Genomic DNA, 27,877 nt, shown 5'->3' on the forward strand with positions numbered 1-27,877 from the left:
CAGTGAACGTGACTATGCCGAAGTTATTCGAGTACCAGCCACCCCACCAACTTGTGAACATCTAAGCAAGGTGGTGAGAATCTCCTATGAGATTTGTGTGGTGGCCGTCATGAATCATCTCATGCACAATCCCAAATCGGTGATACCCATTACCATAGGCAATGTGCCCTTGCTGATGCCTAGCGCCCCAGTGGAGACGCCAAGCATTGACGATGTACCCACAACTTCGGCCTGTGCCATGCAAAGGGCCGAGAACATAGATCACAGCATGCTGAGTGAGGAAACGGAAGTTGATTTTGAATTGCGTAAGTGGGAGATTAGCATAATTTTTGTTTTGTTTGGCTAACAATATTTTTCGGTTTTAACTTTACAGCTCCTCCTAGCTACGAAGAGGCCATGTTTATGACCACCAATTTAGCAGATGATGATGTGAATACCGTAAGTGAACAAGTCCAATTTACTCCCCGTTATCCGGTATACGATGTAGATGAAATGGCGGTCAATGGTGTTCCCCCAAATCCACCTTTAAAGAAGAAGAAAAGAAAAAAGAAGATCAATCAGCTGCAGACAGTGCAGGAAATGGAAAAGGAGAAGCCACCCAGAGAATCGCCCGTGGAAATTTAACACAGAAATCTATGAAAAAGCTTAAATGATCGATGTATATAAGAGAAGAAAGAAAAATACTATTCCAAATAAATATAATTCATTAAATATGTATGTATATATAAAGAATACCTAAATTCGTGAAAGCCCTTTAAATGTGTAAAACAAATAGAAGTCATGCAAAACATGTCACCATCGATGTTCTTAAAGTGATGCACAATGTTTTTATACCCTCCACCATAGGATGGGGGTAACCTAATTTCGTCATTCTATTTGTAACTATTCGAAATATTCATCTGAGACACCATAAAGTATATATATTCTTGATCGTCATGTCATTTTAGGTCGATCTAGCCATGTCCGTCCGTCCGTCTGTCCGTCCGTCCGTCTGTCAAAAGCACGCTAATTTTCGATGGAGTAGCGCTAGCTGCTTGAAATTTTGCACAAATACTTCTTATTAGTGTAGGTCGGTTGGGATTGTAAATGGGCCATATCGGTCCATTTTTTGATATAGCTGCCATATAAACCGATCCTGGGTCTCGACTTCTTGAGCCTCTAGAGGGCGCAATTCTTATCCGATTGGAATGAAATTTTGCACGACGTGTTTTGTTATGATATTCAACAACTGTGTCAAGTATGGATCAAATCGGTCCATAACCTGATATAGACCCGATATTGGGTCTAGACTTCTTGAGCCTCTAGAGGGCGCAATTCTTAACCGATTGAAGTGGAAATTCTTAACCGATTACGTGTTTTGCTATAACTTCCAAGAACTGTGCTAAATTAGGTCAAATCGGTCAATAACATGACATAGCTGCCATATAAACCGATCTTGGGTCTTGACTTCTTGACCCTCTAGAGGGCGCAATGACCATCAACATATATGTTTGTTACAGTCTATAGCCTAATACAGCTCCCACATAAATCGACCTCTCTATTTTACTTCTTGTTTTACCTAAGAGGAGATTCCCTCGAAATTTGGCAGGAAGGATTTTTTTGTGATTCCCGATACTACGAATGCATATCATGGATATAGCTCCCATATATGTGATCGGCCGATTAGCAGTTATAATGTAATAAAATGATCATCCGTTAACCGATTCTCTTGAAATTTGGTACGAAGAATTTTCTCTTGACTCTCGACATTACTAGTGAACTTCATGGCAATCGAATATCGCCCGATTTCCACTCCTAGAGCCACTGCAGGCGCATTTATTGACCAATCTTCCCAAAATTTTGCACAACGCTTTTCTCGACGACATCCACAATGTTTATAAAGTGTGCTCGAAGTCGGTTCTGGGCCAAATGGAACAGGGCTAAAGAAGGGCCTAACACAACTCACTGTAACAAATTTCGCCGAAATCGGACAATAAATGTGCCTTTTACGGGCCCAAAACCTTAAATCGAGAGATCGGTCTATATGGCAGCTATATCCAAATCTTGACCGATCTGAGCCAAATTGAAGAAAGTTGTCAAAGAACCTAACGCAACTCACTGTACCTATTTTCGGCGAAATGGGACAATAAATTCGATTTTTTTGGGCCCAAGACCTTAAATCGATAGATCGTTCTATATGGCAGCTACATCCAAATCTGAACCGATCTGAGCCAATGTGAAGAAGCATACAACTCACTGTCCCAAATTTTAGCAAAATCAGATAATAAATGTGGCTTTCATGGGCCTAAGACCCTAAATCGACGGATCGGTCTATATGGGGGCTATATCAAGATATGGTCCGATATAGCCCATCTTCGAACTTAACCTGCTTATAGACAAAAAAAAAGAATCTGTGCAAAATTTCAGCTCAATATCTCAATTTTTAAAGATTGTAGCGTGATTTCAACAGATATACGGACGGGCATTGCTAGATGGACTTAGATTTTTACGCTGATCAACAATATATATACTTTAAAGGGTCGGAAATTGATATTTCGATGTGTTAAAAACGGAATGACAAAATAAATATACCCCCATCCTTCGGTGGTGGGCATAACAATACAGACCTCCTTCTTACTTCCTTTCAATAAAAGCCTCTTTCTTTCACTATTCAGATCACCCCATAGGATTTTCGCCGTCCTACAGACTGTATCGCTGTTCCACAGTTTTTGTTTTTATACCCACCACCGAAGGATGGGGGTATATTCATTTTGTCATTCCGTTTGCAACACATCGAAATATCCATTTCCGACCCTATAAAGTATATATATTCTTGATCAGCGTAAAAATCTAAGACGATCTAGACATGTCCGTCCGTCTGTCCGTCTGTCCGTCTGTCTGTTGAAATCACGCTACAGTCTTTAAAAATAGAGATATTGAGCTAAAATTTTGCACAGGTTATTTTTTCGTCCATAAGCAGGTTAAGTTTGAAGATGGGCTATATCGGACTATATCTTCATATAGCCCCCATATAGACCGATCCGCCGATTTAGGGTCTTAGGCCCATAAAAGCCACATTTATTATCCGATTTTGCTGAAATTTGGGATAGTGAGTTAAGTTAGGCCCTTCGACATCCTTCGTCAATTTGGTTCAGATCGGTTCAGATTTGGATATAGCTGCCATATAGACCGATCCTCCGATTTAGGGTCTTAGGCCCATAAAAGCCACATTTATTATCCGATTTTGATGAAATTCGGGACAGTGAGTTGTGTTAGGGCCCTTAATATCCTTCGTCAATTTGGTTCAGATCGGTCCAGATTTGGATATAGCTGCCATATAGACCGATCCTCCGATTTAGGGTCTTAGGCCCATAAAATCCACATTTACTCTCCGATTTTGTTGAATTTTGGGACAGTGAGTTGTGTTAGGCCCTTTGACAACTTTCGTTAATTTGGCTCTGATCGGTTCAGATTTGGATATAGCTGCCATATAGAAGGATCCTCCGATTTAGGGTCTTAGGCCCATAAAATCCACATTTATTATCCGATTTTGATGAAATTCGGGACAGTGAGTTGTGTTAGGCCCCTCAATATCCTTCGTCTATTTGGTTCAGATCGGTCCAGATTTAGATATAGCTGCCATATAGACCGATCCTCCGATTTAGGGTCTTAGGCCCATAAAATCCACATTTACTCTCCGATTTAGCTGAATTTTGGGACAGTAAGTTGTGTTAGGCCCTTCGACATTCTTAGTCAATTTGGTGCAGATCGGACCAATTTTGGATATAGCTGCCATATAGACCGGTCTCTCGATTTCAGGTTTTGGGCCCATAAAATGCTCATTTATTGTCCGATGTCGCCGAAATTTGGAACAGTGAGTTAATTTAAGCCCCTCGACATAATCCTGCAATATGGCACAGATCGGTTAAGATTTTGATATAGCTGTCATATAGACCGATCTCTCTTTTTAAGGTTTTGGGCCCATAAAAGGTGCATTTATTATCCGATGTCGCCGAAATTCAGGTATACAATTTTCACCGGATTTTGAAGGTGGTTTAGGTATATTCCCGAGGTGGTGGGTATCCAAAGTTCGGCCCGGCCGAACTTAATGCCTTTTTACTTGTTTTAACTGAGTTAATTAGTGTAAATTTTTGATATAATCTAGATGTGCATTGTAACTTGCATTTAATATTTTACTCAAATACGTTGTCAACAGTGCAAATTCTAAAACCACAGTCCTTCTATGCAAAACTCGCCTTATGATTACGAAAAAAAAGTATGTGCCTCTCTTTATTGCCAAGGTGCATTCATTAATCAACAAATTAAAAAAAAATAGAAAGGGTTTCTGATACTGTACTGGAGCAGCGCCTTTGTTCCATTGATAACGCAATCAAACATCAAAACCATTACATTGGCAAACTTGTTGTACCTATGATAAATTCTCTCAGTACTTATGGGACCTTTCATCGATATACACTCTTCTCATACACACAACGGTAGCAGAATTTTGTACAAATAAACGCAAACAAAAATTCGTTGTTTAAGATGCCTTCAGCTTTCCTATTCGAATTGGACCACCCTAATGGAGTCTACTACAGTGGCCAGACAATCAATGGTATCATTAAATTGACAACCACCCAAGAAAAGCAAGTTCGCAGTAAGTTGGATATCAAATGTTTAGTGGTGGTAGATTACACTGGCCAACAAAACATTTGCTAAATTTTGCGATATTTATACAGATTTTTATTTTCTTGGTCAGTGAAATTGTTTTATTGATGTTTTTTTTAAGGCCAACGTGGCGCAAAGGGTAGCATGTCCGACTATGGATTCAAATCCCGGAGTGGACATCAAAAAATGTTCAGCTTTCGTTATCCCCTACCTAATTCTAGCTTCATTTGTGAGGTATACTGCCATAGTGAGCTCTGTTACCAAAAGGTGTCGCTTGCGGCACGCCGCTCGGACTCGGCATAAAAGTTGGCCCCTAATCATTGAGCTTAAACTTTAATCGGACTGCTCTCATCGATATGAGAGAACTATCCCTTGTTCCTTAATGGAATGTTTATGGAAAATTTTGTATGTAGTATGTTTTTTAGTTCGAATTCGTAAAGTAGATGTTGTGCATATGACCCAAATAATTTTTGCTTTTTTTTGTGAATATAAATAGCAAAAATATAGAAAAACTTTATAGGACTAAGTCAAAATTGCCTATCAGGTAAACTTTTAAATTTGAAGTACGTCATTAGGACAAGTCATGGATTTCTCCTATGGTATGTCAGAAATACATGATATATTAGCATTTGTTTTCCAGTGGAAAAGAAATGTCATTGAGTTAATAACACCAATGATTTGGCATACTGATTTGCAAATAATTATTTGACAAGCATTTTGATAGGCTACTTAAGTGACCATGGCGGCGTATGTGGTATGGCGTATATATCCAATAGTATTCATACGCACCATGGGTTCATAAATATAATAAAGAAATCATTTTCAATGGTCGATGCTGTGTCAGAGGTTCTCGCAAAATCAAATTCGAACTGGAAAAATAACAATAAGGAATTTTCAAGAAAACGATAATCTCTGCAAAAATCGTAAAATGTGGTTCTTCCCGAAAACAAGAGAAACAGATAGAAGTTAAAAGGCATTAAGATCGGCCGGGCCGAACTTTGGATACCCGCCACCTAGGAGGTATATACATTAAAATCTTTTCATCATAATACAATGAAAATCCATCAATGACCCATGGCAGCTATATCTAAATATAGTCAAATTTCCACCAAATTGGAGAAGGTTATCAATGGGTGTAATACAAACTTTGTACCAAATTCTTCGGTAAAATTCACCTAGGAACTTAATTCGAGAGATCGTTATATGTATATGCCCGCTATATCCAAATAAAGACGAGGAGTATAACAAAGTCCACTCTATCAATTTTCAGCGAAATCGAGTAAAAACCGTGCCCTTATTGTTCCAAGAATTTGAATCAGGAGATCGAAATATATGGCAGCTATATTCAAATGTAGCCCAATCTTGACGATGCACGGAACGAATATCGAGGGTCGTAACGGAACTCATTGGGTATAATTTCAGCAAAATCGGTTAATAAATTAAGCTTTTATGGTTCTATAACCTTAAATTAAGAGATCGGTATATATGGCAGCTATATACCCTCCACCATGGATCGCATTTGTCGAGTTCTTTGCCCGGTATCTCTTTTTAGGCAAACACAGAACAATGAATAAGAACTGTTATGCTATTGGAGCTATCTCAAGCTATAGTCTGATTGGGGCCATAAATGAATTGGATGCTGAACATTGTTGAAGTCATTGTGTAATATTTCAGTTCATTCGGATAAGAATTGCGCCTTGTAGGGGCTCAAGAAGCAAAATAGCTATATCAGGTTATGAACCGATTTGCGCCATACTTTGCACAGTTATTGGAACCCATAACAAACCACCTCGTGCAAATTTTCAGCCAAATCGGATAAGAATTACTCCCCCTTTTCAGCAAAATCGGATGAGAATTGCACCCTCCAGACACTCAAGAAGTCAAGACCCAAGATCGGTTCATATGGCATCTATATCAGGGTATGGACCGATTTGCGCCATACTTAACACAGTTATTGTGTAAAATTTCAGTCAAATCGGACGAGAATTGCGCCCCCTAAAAGATGAAGAAGTCAAGAGCCAAGATCGGTTCATTGTTGGAAGTGATACCAAAACATTCGTGCAAAATTTCAGTCAAATCGGACGAGTATTTGACCATTTACCATCCCAACCCACCTACATTAATAAAAAGTATTTATCCAAAATTTTAAGCGGCTAGCTTTACTCCTCCGAAAGTAAGCGAGCTTTCGACAGACAGACGGACGGACATGGCTAGGTCGCCTTAAAATGACATGACCATCAAGAATATATATAGTTTAAGGGGTCTAAGACGAAATATTTCCAGGTGTTACAAAAAGAATGACTAGATTAGTATACCCCCATCCTTTGGTGGTGGGTATAAAAACAGAGGAAACAGCAAACATTTTTCATTTTCTAGGACCTGTGTTACCTTTAACTGCTCTTGTTTACAACCTACAGATGTGCGCATTGTTCTACTGGGCCAAGGTAAAGCAAAATGGGACGAATCCTACACCAGCACCGATTCTAGAGGCAACAACACAACCACCGTCATCTACTACCGATCAGATGAAGTTTATGTAAATAATGAGACTTTAGTGCGTGGCGAAGGTATGTTGCCTGTGGGTTTGCACACATACACGTTCAGTGTTACCCTGCCAGCACAATGTCCCACTTCATGCAAAGGGACTTATGGCCACATACGCTATGGAATATCTTTGATCTTAAATCGGGTGCTACGATTTGACAATGTCTATCATATACCGCTGACAGTATTGCAAACAGTTGATTTGAATTTGAATCCCGTCTTCAAGGTAAGACATCCCATAAATGTTGTGTTCCATCATATGATCATAGAACAACACACACGCAGGTTCCTCTATTGACCGAAGATAATGCCAGTGTGGGTTGCTGGCCTTGTGCTGGCGGCGATATAAAGTACTCCCTGCGTACACCATTTGGCGCCTATACACCGGGGCAAGTGGTCAAATATGCCTTGGATATACAGAATCAGTCAATGGCCAGTTCCAAAGGCTATGAAATGCAATTTATACAAAAAATGACATTTACCGCAACAACACCCAGACGCGCACAAAGACAAACAAAAATCACACTAATAAAGCAAGAGTCCTCGGAGAACTGTTTGCGTCTGACCAATCGCATATTTGAAAAAGAATTTCGCATACCCCCGGTGTCGCCCACAACGGATGCTAGTTTCGTTATACATGTGGAGTACAAATTGAAAATCACCATCTTCATGTCGGGCTGCCACAAATCACGCCATATATCCTTGCCGATATTCATAGGCAACATACCATTGAGAGAGAGCCTTAAGATCTCGGAGTCAGTTTTACCCACTGCATCAGAAATGCAAATTCCAAGTCCAGTGGCATCAAGCCCGGAGTTGCCATCCAGCTATTACGATATAAGTAAGTACAACAATACTGGAGAAGTTAAATTAACATATCGCACATCATTTCCCAACAGAACCGCCTTCGTATGCAGCTGCATTGCAAAGTGGATCGCCGTTTGTCGATGATGACGTAGACAAACACCATCGAGTGGTTGGCTTCAGACCCCTATACCCCATGTACTCATAGGCAGAGTATACACTCATATATGTTCTTTCTCTCTCTCTCTCACACACACACACATATGCGTAAAGTATGCATGAGGTTTCTTACGATTCGTGATAAGATAATACCATACTTATGTTCTCTTGACCATATTTAATGAATTAATTACTGATTGAGTCAATGCGTAAAAATAATTGCATATATTTTGTTGAGAAAGAATGTGAGGGGGAGAAAGAGAGAAGAATACAAAGAAGATACCTTACAAATCGGAAAACATTTAAGTGACATAAAGATTTTAATAAAAATAACAATATTCCCGAATTTTTCTTCTTAAATAAATATTTGCTAAATCAATTTTTTATTTTCTCAAAATTCTGGTTATGGTAAGAAAAATCGAATGGTTCATCATTCTGGCTCTTTATATTCATGCAAAATATGGTCAGAATGCGATATTCATGCAAAATATGGGCCAATATAAAGCGATCTGTAGCATCGTGGATGGGACATTGTTAACTCACCCCATCCACGATGCTACTGATAGCTTTATATTGGCCCATATTTTGCATGAATATCGCATTCTGATCCCATTCTGACCATATTTTGCATGAAAATCAAGAACACGTATAAAGTCAGGATATTTCACCAAAAAATATCAAACTGACGGCTTTGGTATAGGCACATCCTCCTGCAGAGACCACGATGGAAATCTGGCAACAGATATACATAGATATTGGGCTATTTCCCAGTTGCCGGTATCCGATAATGGCGGCGTTTAGGATACCACAGAACCAGTCCCTGATGATGGGACCAGCTAAAAAAAAAACAAGGCAGGTGCCGATAGTTTACATCTGAATTACTTAAGACCTTGGGCGGCACGGTGATAGACTTATTCATCAGCTCGTCGGACCCAACTGGCTAGAAGAATGCATACTTTGATGCGTACCCACGAAAGCGACAAAACAGAATGTTCCAACTACCATGGCATATGAAAACTATCGAGCCTATTATGTGCAAGACTAAAATCTGAAGTAAATTATATAATTGAGCCCTATCAATGCGACTGAAGACCGGGTGAATCCATCATATACTAGATATTTACCTTGCGCCAAATCGAGGAAGGACAAGTCGACACCTACCATCTTTCGTTGACTACAAAGACACATACGACAGTTTTATAACTTTAAAGGTATTTCAACCTGGCATGGCTGAGTTTGGTATCCTTGCAAAATTGTCAAAACTCTGCAAAATGTCGCTCACTGATACACGTTAGGCAATAACATAGGAAAAAATTTTTTCGAACTGTTAAATTCGAGGTTTCAGACAGGGACACAGCGAGTGGATCGAGACCTAGATTCGAGCCCATTGCTTCCTCCCAGCAACGCTCGCCAGCAAAGCCAAGTGCATAGGACAGGAGCGAGAGCTAGCCGTATGGCCAGTCAAATCGCAATTTCCACACAAAAGCTGGCTTCCCCCGGCATCAGCAGACTTATCCTGCCTTCAAACAGCCTCCTTCGAAGGCAGCTCACATTTACAAGGCCTTGTGAACCAGCAAATTTCACACAGTGATACTTTATAGCGCAGTTCGATGACACTTGCGAAAAACGCTGACAATTGAAGCACTGCGTCCCTTCATGTCCCTTGCCCTTTCGCATCTCCACTCTATAGTGAAGCCTGAGATCATTCCTATATAACCTCTCAATATGGGTGTCTCTACCCAAACGTAGTACCCATTTATCAGGCGAAACATTCGTTGTGTCAAAAAATACAAACCTGAAATCGAGTGAAGTGACAAAACTTCTGAACCTCCTCCTTCGAAAACTCACTGGAAACTTACAATAGCAAGGACAGAGTAGGGAAGCACTTCCCTAGGAGTGTGTGTATGCATCTCATATCCGCTCTCCCAAGTAGACCCTTAATCTTTGCAAAGTTCTCAAGGCGTCTCATCCTGATTGAAATCGAAGACTTACCAGTCAATCGGGTGATGAAATTTTCCCTCTTCAAGTGGCGCAGAAGTTGCGTCGTCGCCTCTCTCATACGGACGTTGTACAGCGTAATTTCCGGAAGAAGTCAGCGGGAGTAATTTTGGCACCAGTCGTCTCTCCAGCTGCCTGCGGAGCCTTCGGTGCCGCTACTAGATCATTAGGTTGTGTCTCTCTGGTCCTCACAAATATTGTCGTAGTAGATGATTTCCTCGCAGATGTTTTCAGTGGTTCTGCTCTAGTTGACACGTCGGCAAAAGTAGATGCCCTAAGCGGCGCGCCATTTTTTTCTCCATTGCATTCTTCGGCTAAATTCAACATCATCATCAACCGTCATATCTGGATCTTCGGCTACATAGGCAGCATTATAATTATTTGCACCACAAGAGAGTGAATTTCGTAGCAAAGACAGCTCCTGCGATAGCCTTTGAATGATTATTGTGAATACCTGAATTTGCTGTCGATGCTCATCCGCTGCAGCCTGCGCAAGGCGCACTTAATCAGCCAAGACATCATTGGGACATCATTGGTTAATTTCAATCTCATGTTGTCGTAAGCATCATCGGATTCATTGCTTTCGCCATCTCCATGCTTCTTCCTTCTTCGTTCAGGACGACTTCGCCTCAGATATAGAACTAGTATCGGAAGACACATTCACTTCAGGTTTCTCCTCTGAATTTTTTTTTTTTCAGCCGGCTTCTTGTTGGGTTTGCCACCAGAGCCTGAAACACTGGGCATAACTGGTTAATCTTGTTTAATAGGTTGCTTTCTTTTACACTCAATACCAGTTGGGAGGCTTCCTCACGTCCACCGTTGCAAGCGCCGAAAATAATTGAAGAATTCTTCTTGATCTCCAGCTTACCGCCTACTATGCGATTCTCGAAGATACGGATCGCGTACTTCTTGCCTTCTTTGGCGAGAACCCCTTATCAATGTAAGAATAAAATGTGTATCTCAATTAAAGTTAAAGAGCATGCTTCAATCGTTGAAACCTTGAAAAACTGAAAGTAAAAAGGCGTTAAGTTCGGCCGGGCCGAACTTTGGATACCCACCACCTCGGGTATATATGTAAACCACCATTCGTCACAATCCGGTGAAAAATACATAATTTATGCCCCCATAGCAGCTTTATCGAAATATGGTCTGATTTAGACCAAATTCGACACGGATATTGAGTGGTCTAATAAGTACAAGTCATTGTTCAATTGTGCAGAACAAAATATCGGTCATTTTGGTAGCCGTATCCAAATATAGACCGATCTGAACCATATACGACACGGATGTCGAAAAGCCTAATATAAGTCACTGTGTTAAATTTCATCGAAATCGGGGGGCCAAGACTTTAAATCGAGAGATCAGTCTATAAGGCAGCTATATTCAAATCTGAACCGATCTGGTCCAAGTTGAAGAGCGACGTCGAAGCGCCTAACACAACTCACTGTCCCAAATTTTAGCTAAATCGGACAATAAATGCGCCTTTTATGAGGCCAAGACCTTAAATCGAGATATCGGTCTATATGGCTGCTATAACCAGATCTAGACCGATCTGGATCAAATTGAAGAAGGATGTCGACTAGTCTAACACAACCCACTGTCCCAAATTTTAGCTAAATCGGACAATAAATGCGCCTCTTATGGGGCCAAGACCTTAAATCGAGAGATCGGTCTATACGGCAGCTATATCCAATTCTGGACCGATCTGGGCCAAAGTGCTGAAAGTTGTCGAACAGCCTAATGCAACTCACTGTGCCAAATTTCGATTAAATCAGACAATTAAAGCGCCTTTTCTGGGTCCAAAATCGAGAGGTCGGTCTATATGACAGCTATTGCCAAATCTGGACCGATCTGTGCCTTATTGCGGATATATGTCGAAGGGTTTAACTTAACTCATTGTCCCAAATTTAGGCGACATCGGACAATAAATGCGCCTTTTATGGGCCAAAAACCTTAAATCGAGAGATCGGTCTATATGGCAGCTATATCCAAATGTGACCCAATCTGGGCCAAATTGAAGAAAGATGTCGAGGGGCTCAACTTTACTCACTGTCCCAAAATTTGGCTAAAACTTACAATAAATGCGCCCTTTACGGGCCCAAGACCTTCAATCGAAAGATCGGTCTATATGGCAGCTATATCCAAATCTAGATGATCAGGGCCAAATTGTCCCAAATTTCAGCAAAATCAGATAATAAATGTGGCTTTTATGGGCCTAACACCCTAAATCGGCGGATCGGTCAATATGGTCCGATATAGCCCATCTTCGAACTTAACCTTCTAATGGACAAAAAAAAGAATCTGTGCAAAGTTTCAGCTCCATATCTCTATTTTTAAAGACTGTAGCGTGATTTCAACAGACAGACGGATGGTCAGACGGACGGACAGGCAGATGGGCGAACATGGCTAGATCGTCTTTAGAATTTTACGCTGATCAAGAATATATATACTTTGTTATTTCGATATTTCGATGTGTTGCAAACGGAATGACATAATGAATATACCCCCCATCCTTCGGTGGTGGGTATAAAAATGTATTGAAGATAATGACGCAGCCAAACATCAAAATAATGAATTGAAGGGGCACCAAGCAAAGTATGTGTTTACATTGCCACTCGATGTAGCCAAGATAAATTTCTCACAGTACTCAAGAGAACTTGGAGCGATAAACATTCTTTTCATACACAAAGAGGCGGCAGAATTTATTACAAATAAACCTAAATACATAGTTTATTAACTAAGATGCCTTCAGTTTTCCTCTGCAATTTGGACCATCCCAATGGGGTCTACTACAGTGGCCAGACCATCAATGGCACCATTCAGTTAAACACTACCAAAGAAAAACAAGTTCGCAGTAAGTCGAAGCTCATAACTCATTAGCAGTAGCAGAATATATTTCAGTTTGCCATGCCCAACAGATGTTCGCATTGTCTTCCTGGGCGAAGGTAAAGTAAAATGGGACGAATCCTATACTACCACCGATTCGAATGGCAACAGCACTACACATACCACCTACTATCGATCCCATGAAGTCTATGTGAATAATGAGACATTTGTGCGTGGCGAAGGTGTGTTGCCTGTGGGTTTGCACACCTACACGTTCAGCATTACCCTGCCAGCGCAATGTCCGACTTCATGCGAAGGTACTTATGGACACATACGCTATGGTATATCCTTGATATTAAATCGGGTGCTACGATTCGACAATGTCTATCATATACCGCTGACAGTATTGCAAACGGTTGATTTAAATTTGAATCCTGTATTCAGGGTAAGTTAAGATAAGCTGGAAATATTGCCTTTAGTTTTTTTTACAAAAACAATTCTTTTAGCTTCCTCTACTAGCTGAGGACAGCGCCAGTGTCTGTTGTTGGCCTTGTTCTGGTGGCAAAATGATGTACTCACTGCGTGCACCATTTGGCGCCTATACCCCGGGACAAGTGGTCAAATATGCCTTGGCCATACAGAATCAGTCGATGGCCAGCACTAATGGCTATAAACTGCAGTTCATACAAAAGATGACATTTACCGCCACGTCCCCAAGTCGCAAGCAGAAACACACAAGAACCACACTGATAAAACAAGAGTCGCCGGAGACCTGTTTGCGTCTGACCAATCGCATATTTAAAGGAGAATTTCGTATACCCTCGGTGTCGCCCACAACGGATGCCAGTTCCATTATATATGTGGAGTACAAAATGAAAATCACCATCTTCATGTTGGGCTGTCATAAATCTCGCGATATATCCTTGCCCATATTCATAGGAAACATACCGTTGAGAGAGAGTCGGGTTAGCCCAGAGCCAGTCTCACCCACGGCACCTGAAATGGAAAAGCCCAGCGCAGACGCCTCAAGTGCTGACATGCCACCCAGTTATCATGATTTAAGTGAGTATGACAACACTAGAAGATTTTATTTAAAGTGGTGATGACTAATTTCTATATTTCGCCTTATTCCATCCTTATCAATTCGCCACAACAGAACCGCCTTCATATGAAGCTGCATTGCAAAGTGAATCCCCATTTGTCGATCATGACGTAGACAAACACCATCGAGTGGTTGGTTTTAGACCCCTCTACCCCGTGTACTCATAGGCAGAGCACACAAATATGTTACGTTGTCTTTTTTCCCCCCTCTCTATCTCTCTCTCTCTGTTTATAAATGTGGTCAACTCTGATTTGTGATAAGATTATGGGATATTTGTTTAGAAATGTTTTTTTTTTGTTTGACCATTAATAATATTTGTTAACTTATATTCATTGTGAAATTTCATTGATTACAGAGAGGGAGAGGGAGAGGAGAGAGAGGGAGAGATATAAAAAGGAGAACCTTTATAAAACAATGCAAAGAAGATACTCAACAAATTGAATACCAACCATCAAATAATGGACATAATTGAAAACAAAAATCGAAAATTCTACATTCCTTTTTAAATGAATTTTTATATGCATTGTCACTATGTGCAGGCAAGCATTCTTAAAAACCTCCTTCGTTAAAGTTAAGCTGTTGCTACTTACAGTTATTTGGTGGTTGTTGGTAAACATAATACTGTAATACCAACAAGTTTATTGTAATGGTATGCAGTATACATATCTTAACATTGTAATACATGTCTTGTCGACATGTTTGATGAAATCAACCATGATACCGAGAATATATGAAAGACTTATATGAATTTTTGTGTTCCTTAAATATTTTGTACAAATATACAAAACACCAAAAATGTGTAATTTCTTAAAAAAAAGATTAATTTAACCAACTCCTACTCCTAACAATAAGTATATTGAATCTTGTGTCTTACCCAGATATTGTTTTAAATTACTATGACAAAATTTTTGTTATCCTTTTTAGGACAAATTTATACCAAATAGAAATTTTTATTGAATTTTATCGCCAGATAGAAATCTATTTTTACTCAGAACCAAAATCCATCAAACAACGTTTATTTAAAATAAAAAGGACTTGTTTCGTTTATTTTGTTGATATTTGATTATTTTGGATGTGTGTCAGTGCTACCAACGTTTAAAGTACAAAGCATTCAACGGAGCGTTATATTAAGCCATAAGCAAGCGAATCTGCTAGACTGGTAAATAAAACGACCCAAGCATAGCAAATGCAATTCATTGTGTACGGTATATAAGATTCGGCCGGGCAGAGCTTAGCACGCTGTTACTTGTTATACCCTCCACCATAGGATGGGCGTATACTAATTTCGTCATTCTGTTTGTAACTACTCAAAATATTCGTCTGAGATCCCATAAAGTATATATACTTGATCGTCGTGACATATTATGTGGATCTGGGCATGTCCGGCCGTCTGTGTGTGGAAAGCACGCTAACTTTCGAAGGACTAAAGCAAGCCGCTTGAAATTTTGCACAAATACTTCCCATTAAAGTAAGTCGGTAGGGATTGTAAATGGGCCATATGGGTCCATGTTTTGATATACCTGCCATATAAACCAATCTTGGGTCTCGACCTCTTGAGCCTCTAGAGGGCGCAACTCTTATCCGATTGGAATGCAATTTTGCACGAAGTATTTTGTTATAATATCTAACAATTGTGCTGAGTATGGCTCGAATCGGTTCATAATCTGATATAGCTGCCATATAAACCGGTCTTGGGTCGCGACTTCTTGAGCCACTAGAGGGCGCAATTCTTATCCGATTGGAATGAAATTTTGCATGAGGTGTTTAATTATGACTTCCAACAATTGTGCTGAGTATGGCTCAAATCGGTTCATAATTTGATATAGCTGCCATATAAACCGATCTTGAATCTTGACTTCTTGAGCCACTAGAGGGCGCAATTCTTATCCGATTGTAATGAAATTTTACACGACATGTTTCGATATGACTTTCAACAACTGCGCTAAGTATGGTTTGATATAGCTGTCATAAAAACCGATCTTGGGTCTTGACTTCTTGAGCCTCTAGAGGGCGCAATTCTTATCCGATTGGAATGAAATTTTGCAAGACGTGTTTCGCTATGACTTCCAACTGTGCAAAATGAGGTTCATATCGGTCAATAACCTGATATAGCTACCATATAAAATCTTGAATCTTGACTTCTTGAGCCACTAGAGGGCGCAATTCTTTTCCGATTGGAATGAAATTTTGCACGAAGTATTTTGTTATTTTTATTATGATATTTATTTTTATTATGATATTTATTTATTTTTATTATGACTTTTCACAACTGTTGTAAATAGGGTTCAAATCGTTAAATAACCTGATATAGCTGCCATATTTTGATCTTGACTTCTTGAGCCTCTAGAGGTCGCAATTATTATCCGATTTGCCTGAAATTTTGTACGACGGATCCTCTCATGACCATCAACATATTGGGTTGGCCAAAAAGTAATTGTCGGTAATATAGTAGTAATATAGTCGGCATTGACAAATTTTTTCAACGGCTTGTGACTCTGTAATTGCATTCTTTCTTCTGCCAGTTATCTGCTGTTACTTTTAGCTTGCTTTAGAAAAAAAGTGCGCGAAATTTTGTTTACATTTGTTTGTTTGGCGTCAATTTTAATATGGGTACCACATGTATTGAAAGAAATTCATTTAACAAACCGAATCAACGCTTGTGATATGCACCTTAAACGCAATGAATTCGATCCGTTTTTAAAACGAATCATTACTGGAGATGAAAAATGGATTGTTTACAACAACGTTAGTCGAAAACGATCATGGTCCAAGCATGGTGAACCAGCTCAAACCACTTCAAAGGCTGGTATCCACCAAAAGAAGGTTATGCTGTCTGTTTGGTGGGATTGGAAGGGTGTGGTATATTTTGAGCTGCTTCTAAGGAACCAAACGATTAATTCGGATGATGTCAACAATTGGACAAATTGAATACAGCCATCAAGTAGAAGCGACCAGAATTGGTCAATCGTAAATGTGTCATATTCCACCAGGACAACGCTAGACCGCACTCATCTTTGGTCACTCGCCAAAAACTGAGTGAGCTTGGCTGGGAACTTTTGATGCATCCACCATATAGCCCTGACCTTGCACCATCAGACTACCATTTATTTCGATCTTTGCAGAACTCCTTAAATGGTAAAACTTTCGGCAATGATGAGGCTACAAAATCGCACTTGGTTCAGTTTTTGCAGATAAAGGCCAGAAGTTCTATGAGCGTGGAATACTAAATTTGCCAGAAATATGGCAAAAGGTTATTGAACAAAATGGCAATTATATATTTGATTAAAGTTCATTCTAAGTTTTATTAAAAATGCATTTACTTTCTTTTAAAAAATCCCTTTACTTTTTAGGCAACCCAATACTTGTTTATTATGGTCTGAATCAGTCTATAGCCTGATAAAGCTCCCATATAAATCGATCTCTATATTGTACTTCTTTAGCCCCCAAAGGGCGCAATTCTTATTCGAATTGACTGATATTTGACACAGGTCTTCGACATATAACTAAATTGTGGTCCGAACCGGTCCATATTTTGTTATCGCTCTAATAGCTGAGCAAATCTTTTTATTTCCCTAAGACGAAATGCCGGGAAAAGAACTCGACATCCATAGTGGCATGGGGCGGATTTAAATCAACACCCCCTTTTCAATCTAACCTAACCTAAGCAGTATTTAGTGTTGGTGTGATACTAAATTTCTTCTACAAGCTTAAGACCTGGAATCCCAGTACACGGTTTATATAGAAACTCTATTCAATTATTAGGAACTATCGTTTAAGTCAATAATTGTTTTTTTTTAACACAAACAGCCGGACATGGCTAGGTCGACTTAGATTTAAATACGATCTGGAATATATAATTTCTTTGTGGGATAGCAGATTAATATTTCGGGCTGTAACTATTGGAATACCGAATTTAGTATACCCTTTGTATATCTATGACTGTGTTTATAAAAGATTTTGTATAAACTTCTGTTATTAAGGACTGCATAAGAAATATGTCCTCAAAATACTTGACAAATGTGATCAATGGTAGAGGGTATATGAGATTCAACCGACCGAACATTATTCTCATTTATTTTTTTTGCTCTGAGTTAAATAAATTACCAATTCGAGCTTTCAAGTATGAAGGGAGAAAGAGCGAGTAATTAACTAATATTAAAACTCAATTCTGGCTTGGTCTATACTCATACACACATACATGTATATGTATGTAGCTGTTATATGAAATTTCGCTCTCTATGATAAGCGATAATGGCATGGAATGTTGTTACTTAATACCGGCTTTTACGAAACACTTTCGATTAAAGAGAGCCAAAGTGCTAGCCTCTCATTTTCTGTTTCCACCAACAACATTTGATATGAGAGAATACAAATTGTAATGTAAAATTTTCGACTCAGAACTGTGCAAACTCCTAACAAGACATCGCTACGTAATTCGATGATAACATGGTAGAAACAATTTTATAAAAAACATAGATAAATAAAACTAGAGACGTTTCAATACAATGGTGTGAGCCAAAATATTCTATTGAGAAAAGTGATAAAGTGTTAACGTCTAAACCGATTTTCCTGTAATTTCCGCAGATTACATTCTAAAAATAATGAAAGACTATAGAATTTGTTGATAACCTAAGTAGGGTGGTGTACTTAGATGGGGACAAAATACAATACCGAACCAAGTAAGGGGCGTGTTATGGAAAACCACTAAAGATTTTGTAAGTAGCGCATATCTCCTAACTTAAATTTTCTTATTCGTTGTTACTTTTTAGAATTTAGAGCGCACAATAAGCCGATTACTGTCTTAAGTACATGCCCATAGTGGCATGGGGCGTATTAATATCCGCACCCTCTTTTCAACCTAAGCCAACATAAGTAGTGCGGTCGCTCCCCCTTGCCATAAAAACACACCCAAACTGAAAATGGGACAGTTCTCGATAATGTGGATCTGAAATGAAAAGTGTTCTGGGATACTATACGCAACTATTATCAAAATTTGGACCAAAAAATGTAGACCAATCGGACAATGTGGGACTTAAATAAAAGGTATTTCGGAGTAGAATAAGAATCTGATATCAATATTTGCAGCCAACTCTCAATAGGTTCGCCCTCCTCAAAACATGAAGACCAAACGAAGTTATATAAGAGTCACTGTCTAAAACTGCACCCGATTTAAAAACATCTTCCCACCCCCTAAGAAAACCTCCTAAAATCAAGAAAATAGTCTGATCAAGAGGATTGCGAACTTAATTGGAAGGTATTCGGGAGTGGCATAGGAATATGGCAATCAAATTCGGGAGAGAAGAGTGCGAATTTGATATTAGTATTGATAACACAGTGACTGGGACTGGAAAATACCTCAAACGAAACTAAAATGAAAGGATTTTGAGAGCAAAATTCAAAACAACTACCTATATTAAGGCAGCCATTCAAATTACTTTTACACGAGGATTTGTGACCAGTCATAACGCCTTTCTTTGAAATAGGCCCCAGTAGCCGAGTAGGTGGCGTGCTTGGATTATCAGGTCGTGGATTCGATTCCCGCCAGAAGCCTTGGTCTGTCGCTACTGTGGTATCACAATGTACTTAAAATTGTCTAAGTGAGTCTGTAAAGGACTGCCACTCTTACCTAACCTAACCAAACGCCTTAAAATATTTTGGGCATTATGTCCGCTTTAGACGATGTCATAACCACAATTTTTTCGGCCGTTCTGAACTACATACAGGCGGACATAATGCCCAATAAGAAAGATGACAGAAAGTCTAAATAAATCGATGGTTGCGTATTCTCATAAAAATAATAGAACTTGGTTTTATTACTATATTAACAAACAGGTAAAAACGTGTGTCAATCGGTAGATCGGTCTATATGGATGCTATATTGGAATAAAGACCAAACTGAACTCCGGTATCGAAAGGCTTAAAATCACTCACTATTTTAAATTTTAGCGAAATCGGATAATAATTGCGACTTTAATGGGCTTAAGACCCTTAATTGGGAGGCCAGTCCATATGGCAGCTATGCCTAAATATTGTCCTATCTGAACCATATTTAGGTGGTATGACGGAAGGCTTAAAGCAACACAGTGTTTCAAGTTTTAGCCAAATCGGGTTATAAATGCAGCTTTTATGGGCTCAAAACCCTAAATCGGAAGATCGTTTTATATGACATCTATATCTGAATATAGACCAATCTGAACCATATTAGAGTCCGACATCCGAAGGCTTAAAAAACTCACTATATGAAATTTGAGCGAAATCAGACAATAATAGCGAGTTTAAGACCTAAATCAGCAGATCGGTCTATATGACAGCTATATCTAAGTATAGTCCGATCTGAAACATATTTGAATCGGATGTCGGGAGGCTCGAAACAACTCACTGTTTCTCACTAAATCGCTAGATCGGTCTAAATGGCAGCCAAATGCAAATATAGTCCGATTTGGCCCATTCAATAATTTAGCCTGCGTATAGAAGAAATATGATGCATGGGCAAAATTTCAACTCAATGTGTAAATTTTTAAAGACTGTAGCGTGATTACAGCATACGGACACACGGACACTTAAATCGTCTTTTTTTATTTTATGTATATTTCGATGTGTTGCAAACGGAAAGACTAAATAAATATACCCTCTACTATATGGTGGTGGCTATAAAAAAAGGTAATTAAGCCCAATGTGCGTTTTGGCCGATTTTTGGGCGGTCATAATGCCCAAAAAAATATTGGACGTTACGACGTTGTAAGCCACAGGTAATGCTGAGGGTAATGATATATCTATGAATGGTGATGCTACATTTATAAGCGTAAAAATCCGTCTCATTGTCAATGTTCTCTTCTATTACCTGTTATACCATAGGTATTGCTAAATAGAAACCATTATTCGTAAGCCACAGGTAATGCTGAGGGTAATGATACATCTATGAATGATGATGCTACAAATAATGAGTTAAAGTTTTTGCTGGGATTTAACGTTGCGCAAAATTTCCTTTTACTTTTGGACGCCTTAGTTTATCGCAAATCAACTTATCCAGCTGTTCAAAGAAAACTTTCTCTGAGGTCGTTGCTTTGGGCTTTCTCAAATATTTGCTGTATCTACAGCAATCATTCAAGTAATGCAATGTTTAATATAGTCGGCTCCGCTATACTTTGCCTTTCTAAACTTGCTAATGTTTTTGTATTCATATCATATTCCCCATCCATTTGCCATCTTTGCTATTTGAGAAATAGCATTTAATTTCAATTTAACCTCTGACCTAATTACTAACTCACCTTCAATTCTCTTTCCCCCTATTGTTAGTAAACATGTTCCCAAAATGCGTCATATAAGAACCATATAATTGATGGTCTTCTCCCCAACCTAATGTAGTCATATGTATTCCCCAACTATAGCTTTTGTGTTGGGGGCAACGCATACTTGTCAATTACAACAATAACAAAACCATAACAAACTATAAAAAAATTATTCCGCCGTGAAGAGCACTAGTTTCTCAGTTAAGCAGAAATAAAACTGAATTGAATTGAGATACAGAGAGGGAGAGAGAGAGAGAGCGCTATAAAACTGTAGATATTAGTTAGTGCCTCTCTCCAGCAGACCCAGCTGTTAGGTCTGATGATGTCACACACACACACTCGGCCCCACTCGAATACATATTGTTTTCTTTGGTATTTGGTGCCTAATTTTGAGACATTTTTATTCAGTTTTAAAACACCAATGGGTCGTACGTACAGTGCAGTGAGTGGCTGACAAATTTTTAAAAGTTATATAAACTGCAAACGCATGTTTGAGTGTGTGCGTATGTGAATTACCAAAAAAAAAAAAATAATATTCAAAATAAGCAGCATTTTGTCGGCAAATTGTCGATGCAATGCCCTCCTCATGTGAATTCGAATTGAACAACCCAATTGCCGTTTACTACAGCGGCGAAACTATTACTGGAAACGTAGTTTTACAAACAACCTCTGAAAAAAATATTCGCAGTAAGTGGCAGCGCGTGCACTAGAACTTAGAGAATCCATGCCGGAGCATTTGCATTTCCATTGCAGGCATTCGCATACGTTTCTTGGGCGAAGCAAAGGTTAGTTGGCAAGAGAGTGAGCGTCACAAAAACTCGGATGGCGAATACGAGACACGCACCGTCAACTTCCGGGGCAATGAAGTGTATATTGACAATTCCACTATGGTTCGTGGGGCGGGAAAATTGCCGCCCGGCACCTATACTTTTCCCTTCAACATAACTTTGCCTTTGAGTTGCCCAACTTCGTGCGAAGGCAAGTATGGACATATACGATATGCTCTCTGGCTGATTGTGGAAAGGCCACACGCATTTGATAACGAATTCAATAGGCCTTTGACAGTATTGAGGACAGCAGATCTCAATTTGGATCCAGAACACAAGGTGAGAGAGGGAGAGTTAATAAACTGCTTACCTTACTGAAAATTTTTGTTTGCCAGCTCCCCATACAAGTGGAAGAAATGGATTCTATAGGATGTTGGCCCTGTAATTCGGGCAATGTCTCCTACATTGTTCGAGTGCCCTTTGGGGCCTATGCACCTGGTCAAACGCTACGCTACTCCTTACTGATACAAAATCAGTCAATGTCCGACATAAGTGGCTACGAAGTCGAATTTAATGAAAACATAACATTTACCGCACAATTGCCCAGACGCAAGACACGTGACACCAGCAGCACGCTGGCAAGCCAAGTACACGAAGACAAATGCCTACGTCTTTCAAATCGTGAATTTCATGGGGAGCTAGTTCTACCCTCACTGCCGCCCGATACCGAGGATGATGGCATTATAGATGTTAGCCACACGTTGGAGTTTGAATTGGAAGTGGACGGATGTCATAGTAATAAAAGCGTCTCAATTCCAATATACATTGGCACAGTGCCCATAACAGAGAGTCTTGTTGCAGAGCAGACGGCAACTGTTCCACTGGGTACTCGTTATGGAAATATAACACCCTCGGCTCCACTTTTACTGGATAGCGATGAGGAATCAGATAAGCCGCCAGCATATGCAGACTTCAGTAAGTTCATGGAATTGAGGTGTCTCACATAAATTAAATCTATTTGACGCTTTACTTCCCACAGAGCCACCCTCCTTTGAAGAAGCCATACGAAGTCAATCACCTTTCAAGGATCCTGATGCCAATGAACACACTCCCGACATTGGTTTTATGCCTATGTATCCGGTATATCCGAAGCCAAATGAAAGCCTTTAGTTACGAGCTATGGGCATGTTTTAAAACTCACTAGGAGTTTAACTCGAATTGTATGAATGTGTGACAAATACCCTCTTTCTACACAACTACCTCACCTTAAAATGCCTTAAAGATCAAACAGATTTTTTTATTATATTAGTAAAAGTGTTGTTGTATACGTTTAATAGCATAATCATTTTTTTAAGACAAATAAAAACGATTTAAGTTCAAACAGTTCGATAGTAATATCATAAGAAGAACAAGTAAAAAGAAGTTAAATTCGGCCGGGCCGAACTTTGGATACCCACCTCCTCGGGTCTATATGTAAACAACATTTCGTCACAATACGCTGAAAACTGCATACCTTATTCCCCATGGCAGCTATATCGAAATATGTTCCGATCTGGACCAAATATTAATAAGTACAAGTCATTGTTCAATAGTGTATAACAAAATATTGGTCTTTTTAGCAGCTATATCTAAAAATCAACTGATGATATATGGATCAGCCACATACAACACGGATGTCGAAAAGCCTAACATAAGTCACTGTGTCAAATTTCGGTGAAATCGGATTATAAATGTGCCTTTTATATAGCCAAGACTTTAAATCGAGATATCGGTCTATATGGCAGCTATATCCAAACTGGACCGATCTGAGCCAAGTTGCAAAAAAATGTCGAAAAGCCTATCAAATCTCACTGTCCCAATTTTCGGCGAAATCGTACAATAAATGCGCCTTTTATAGCCCCAAAACCCTTAATCGTGAGATCGGTCTATATGGCAGCTTTATCACAATCTGGACTGATCAGGGCCAAATTGAAGAAGAACATCGAAGTTCCCTACACAACTCACGGTACCAAGTTTTGACGACATCGGACAATAAATGCGCCTTTAATGGGCGTAAAACCTTAAATCGAGAGATCGGTCTATATGGCAGCTATATCCAAATCTGGACCGATCTAAAGAAATTGAAGAAGGATATCCAAAGGCCTAACACAACTCACTGTCCCAAATTTCACCAAAATCCGAAAATAAATGCGCTTCTTATGGCCTCAAAACCTTAAATCGAGATATCGGTCTATATGGGGGCTATATCAAGATATAGTCCGATATATCCCATCTTCGAACTTAGCCTGCTTATGGACATAATAGAATCAGTGAAAAGTTTCAGCTCAATTTCAAATGACTGAAGCGTGATCTCAACAGACAGACGGACGGACGGACAGACAGACGCACGGATACGGCTAGATCGTCTCAGATTTTTACGATGATCAAGAGTTTTTATACTTTATAGAATCGGAAATGGATATTTCGATGTGTTGCTAACGGAATGAGAAAATGAATATGCACCCATACTTCGGAGGTGGGTTTAAAAAATAGCTTTCAATAAACAATAATTGGACCGTTTTTCTTCTTTGGATCTTGACTTCTTGAGCCGCTAGAGTTCACATTTCTTATCCGATTTGGCTGAAATTATGCACGAGGTGTTTTAATATGACTTCCAACAACTATACTGAGTATAGTTTAAATCGGTCCTTAACCTGATATAGCTGTCATATAAACCGATCTGGGGTTTTGAATTCTTGAGCCACTAGAGGACGCAATTATTATTCAATTTGGCTGAAATTTTGTACGAGGTGTTTTGTTATGACTTTCAACAATTGTGCTGAGAATAGTTCAAATCGGTCCATAACCTGATATAGCTGCTATATAAACCGATCTGGGGTCTTGACTTCATGAGCCTCTACAGGCAGGAATTCCTATCCGATTTGGCTGAAATATTGCATGAGGTGTTTTGTTATGACTTCCAACAACTGCGCTAAGAATAGTCCAAATCGGTCCATAACCTGATTTAGCTGCCATAGAAACCGCTCTGGGGTTTTGATACCTTGAGCCACTAGAGGGCGCAATTATTATCCGATTTAGCTGAAATTTTGTACAAAGGCTTCTCTTATGACCTTTAACATACGTGTCGCAAATGGCATGAATCGGTTTATAGCCTAATGCAGCTCCCCTATAAACCGATCTCCCTATTTTACTTCTTCGCGCGATTCTTACTAGATTTGGCTGAAATTTTACACAATGACTTCTATTATGGTCTCCAATATAACCATATAACCATAACTTGATATTGTTCCAATAACATAGCAATTCTGTTCTGTTATCCTTTGTTTGCCTAAAAAGAGATACCGTGTCAAGAGCTCGACAAATGCGATCCATGGTGGAGGGTATATAAGATTCGGCCCGGCCGAACTTAGCACGCTTTTACTTGTTTTCTTTGTATATTTCGATGTTACCAACGACTTTCCACTTTGCCGCGTACAAGTTTTACAACAGACAAATAATTTTAATCAGTAAAAAAATTCTCTCTCCCTTGGGTTGATAAAACACAACAAAAACTATTTACCCAGTAAAGAGTCAATTGTTTACTCTGCCCAAATGTGTATAGATGGCCTTGTTTGTGTTCTTGTGTACAAGTCAATGCAATAGTTCTTGCGTACGCTTCGGGGTGGCGTGAAGAGCCAGTCAACATTTGTTGACAAACAAAAACAAAGCGAAAGGGTCTACAACAGTGTTGGACACACTAACACATGTACACACTATTCCCAAGCCCATGGGCGTATGTTCTTGTGCACGTTTGCAGTAGTATGCAATAGTTTGTGTGCAACTGCCCACCACTGGTCTACAACAACAGATAATTGTTTATGCTCTATTTTATCTAATTCACAATACATTTTGAGCCCCCCATGGCAATGGTGTCACTCTCTTTCATGCCGCTGGGTTTTCGTTTCACACTAAATTTGAAATTCTGAAAACTTCTGATATTACCACTACCAATTGGTCTAATTTGTCCCATTGTGCGATGTAAAAGTTCAACGACCTACCTCAAATTAGTCATTCTAACTCTCTCATTGATAAAAAACACAAAAACAATGACATTAGAATATAGTTTAAATTGTTCACTACACCCTATTGTGTATGGTCATACTTATTAGTCTTTGTTGTGTTAAACTCATTTTCTAAATTCTAGCGTGCGCGCTTTAGTGTAGCGCCCAGTGGTTAGCGCCATTCGACATCAGGAGACAGTTTTGCCCACGGAGAGCGCTAACTACATATTTACACAAACAGTAACAGAGAGATTGGGCCTACAACAGCAGGCAAACAAATATGAATGCTCTATTTCACCCAGCACACACACACACACTAATCATTTTGAGAGAAAAACTTTAGCCACCTCAAGAGGCATACGATGATGTCACATTCTCTCAAATATCTACAACATTTATATACAAATTGGCGTTCTATTTTGGTGTTCGTTTTGAGTATTTGCAAAAACTTCAGTTAGTGTTGCCGCAAGCACCAACGGATAAACATTTTAGGCGTCACATAAACACACAAGCTCAACATATTGTTGTGGCTAGTGTGTAAATCATAAAAATTTTGAAAATAAACTAAAAGTTAATAAATTTTGGTAAGATGCCTTCGACGTGCGAATTTCAATTGAACAGCCCCAATGGCGTTTATTACAGCGGCCAATGTGTTAGTGGAAATATTATTTTGAAAACCGAATCCGAGAAAGATATACGCAGTGAGTGAAGCCACATATGAGTTAAGGATTGTTGTATGCAAACCGCCTCAATATCGTTCTCTTTTTTGCAGGCATTCGCATACGTTTCTTGGGTGAGTCGAAGGTTAGTTGGGAGGAGCATGAATCTCACAGGGACTCAGACGGTCATACCAGGACAAGAACTATCTATTTTCGAGCCAATGAAGTGTACATCGATAATTCCACCATGGCGCGTGGTGCTGGAAAATTGCCTCGCGGTACATACACCTTTTCTTTCAACATAATGTTGCCCATGGCTTGTCCCACTTCGTGCGAAGGCAAATATGGACATACACGTTACGCTTTGTGGCTAATAGTGGATAGGCCGTTGCGTTTTGATAACGAATTTAGCAAACCTTTGACCGTACTTAGAACAGTGGATCTCAATTTGAACCCAGCATTCAAGGTGTGTGAGTGAGAGGGATATGGGGAGAGAGAGATAAGGCAACAAAATGAATAATAATTTCAAACATTTCACTTTTTCTTCAATAGGTGCCTGTTCAAGCTGAGGAGATATGTTCTTTGGGTTGCTGGCCCTGCAGCAGTGGCAAAATCACTTATATACTACGAGTGCCTTTCGGTGCCTATGCACCTGGTCAAACCTTACGCTATTCTTTGCTTATACAAAATCAGTCTATGTCCGATATAAGCGGCTATGAAGTCGAGTTCAATGAAACGCTAACATTTACCGCCCATACGCCGCGTCACAAGACACGTACAACCGATAACACACTGGCGCACCAAGCACATGAGGATAAATGTTTACGCCTCTCAAATCGCGAATTCCATGGAGAATTAGTTTTACCCTCACTTCCTCCGGATACAGAAGGCAGCGGTAAGTAAGACACTCATTGGATTTTGAACTGGAAGTGGATGGTTGTCATACCAACAAAAATATATCGGTTCCCATATTCATTGGCACTGTGCCCATTAGAGAAAGTCTGATGAACATGCCGGTGCCAGGGCCTTCGCAGCCGGTTGA

General features: G+C 39.5%; 5 protein-coding genes across 5 annotated transcripts in view; all 5 read left to right on the forward strand.

The window, feature by feature from the left end:
- Positions 1 to 711, forward strand: part of LOC106095598 (arrestin domain-containing protein 17) — an 11,890-nt gene extending 11,179 nt beyond the window's left edge. The window contains exons 3-4 of the mRNA XM_013262838.2: positions 1 to 305; positions 374 to 711. The exon at positions 1 to 305 is cut by the window's left edge and continues 269 nt beyond it. Of these exons, the coding sequence (XP_013118292.2) occupies positions 1 to 305; positions 374 to 624 (556 nt within the window). The 3' untranslated portion in view covers positions 625 to 711. The remainder of the gene's footprint in view (positions 306 to 373) is intronic.
- Positions 712 to 4,445: 3,734 nt separating this feature from the next.
- Positions 4,446 to 12,790, forward strand: LOC106095612 (arrestin domain-containing protein 3-like). Its single transcript, XM_059363769.1, has 5 exons — positions 4,446 to 4,636; positions 7,065 to 7,417; positions 7,477 to 8,032; positions 8,091 to 8,562; positions 12,696 to 12,790. Exons 1-4 carry the CDS (start codon positions 4,525 to 4,527, stop codon positions 8,201 to 8,203), a joined length of 1,134 nt encoding a protein of 377 aa, XP_059219752.1. The 5' UTR covers positions 4,446 to 4,524; the 3' UTR covers positions 8,204 to 8,562; positions 12,696 to 12,790.
- A 14-nt stretch (positions 12,791 to 12,804) lies between these two features.
- LOC106095600 (arrestin domain-containing protein 3) lies at positions 12,805 to 14,828 on the forward strand. Its single transcript, XM_013262840.2, has 4 exons — positions 12,805 to 13,006; positions 13,071 to 13,423; positions 13,485 to 14,040; positions 14,135 to 14,828. The coding sequence occupies exons 1-4, from the start codon at positions 12,895 to 12,897 to the stop codon at positions 14,245 to 14,247; spliced, it is 1,134 nt and encodes a 377-aa protein (XP_013118294.2). The 5' UTR covers positions 12,805 to 12,894; the 3' UTR covers positions 14,248 to 14,828.
- A 6,936-nt stretch (positions 14,829 to 21,764) lies between these two features.
- LOC106095632 (arrestin domain-containing protein 17) lies at positions 21,765 to 23,425 on the forward strand. Its single transcript, XM_013262906.2, has 4 exons — positions 21,765 to 22,056; positions 22,123 to 22,475; positions 22,532 to 23,111; positions 23,176 to 23,425. The coding sequence occupies exons 1-4, from the start codon at positions 21,945 to 21,947 to the stop codon at positions 23,304 to 23,306; spliced, it is 1,176 nt and encodes a 391-aa protein (XP_013118360.2). The 5' UTR covers positions 21,765 to 21,944; the 3' UTR covers positions 23,307 to 23,425.
- Positions 23,426 to 26,624: 3,199 nt separating this feature from the next.
- LOC106095630 (arrestin domain-containing protein 17) lies at positions 26,625 to 27,738 on the forward strand. The gene is made up of 3 exons (XM_013262904.2): positions 26,625 to 26,877; positions 26,949 to 27,301; positions 27,388 to 27,738. Exons 1-3 carry the CDS (start codon positions 26,766 to 26,768, stop codon positions 27,736 to 27,738), a joined length of 816 nt encoding a protein of 271 aa, XP_013118358.2. The 5' UTR covers positions 26,625 to 26,765.
- The last annotated feature ends 139 nt before the right edge of the window (positions 27,739 to 27,877 follow it).

This window comes from Stomoxys calcitrans, chromosome 2 (genome assembly GCF_963082655.1).
Source record: "Stomoxys calcitrans chromosome 2, idStoCalc2.1, whole genome shotgun sequence".
In the NCBI taxonomy this organism is placed as follows: Eukaryota; Metazoa; Arthropoda; class Insecta; order Diptera; family Muscidae; genus Stomoxys; species Stomoxys calcitrans.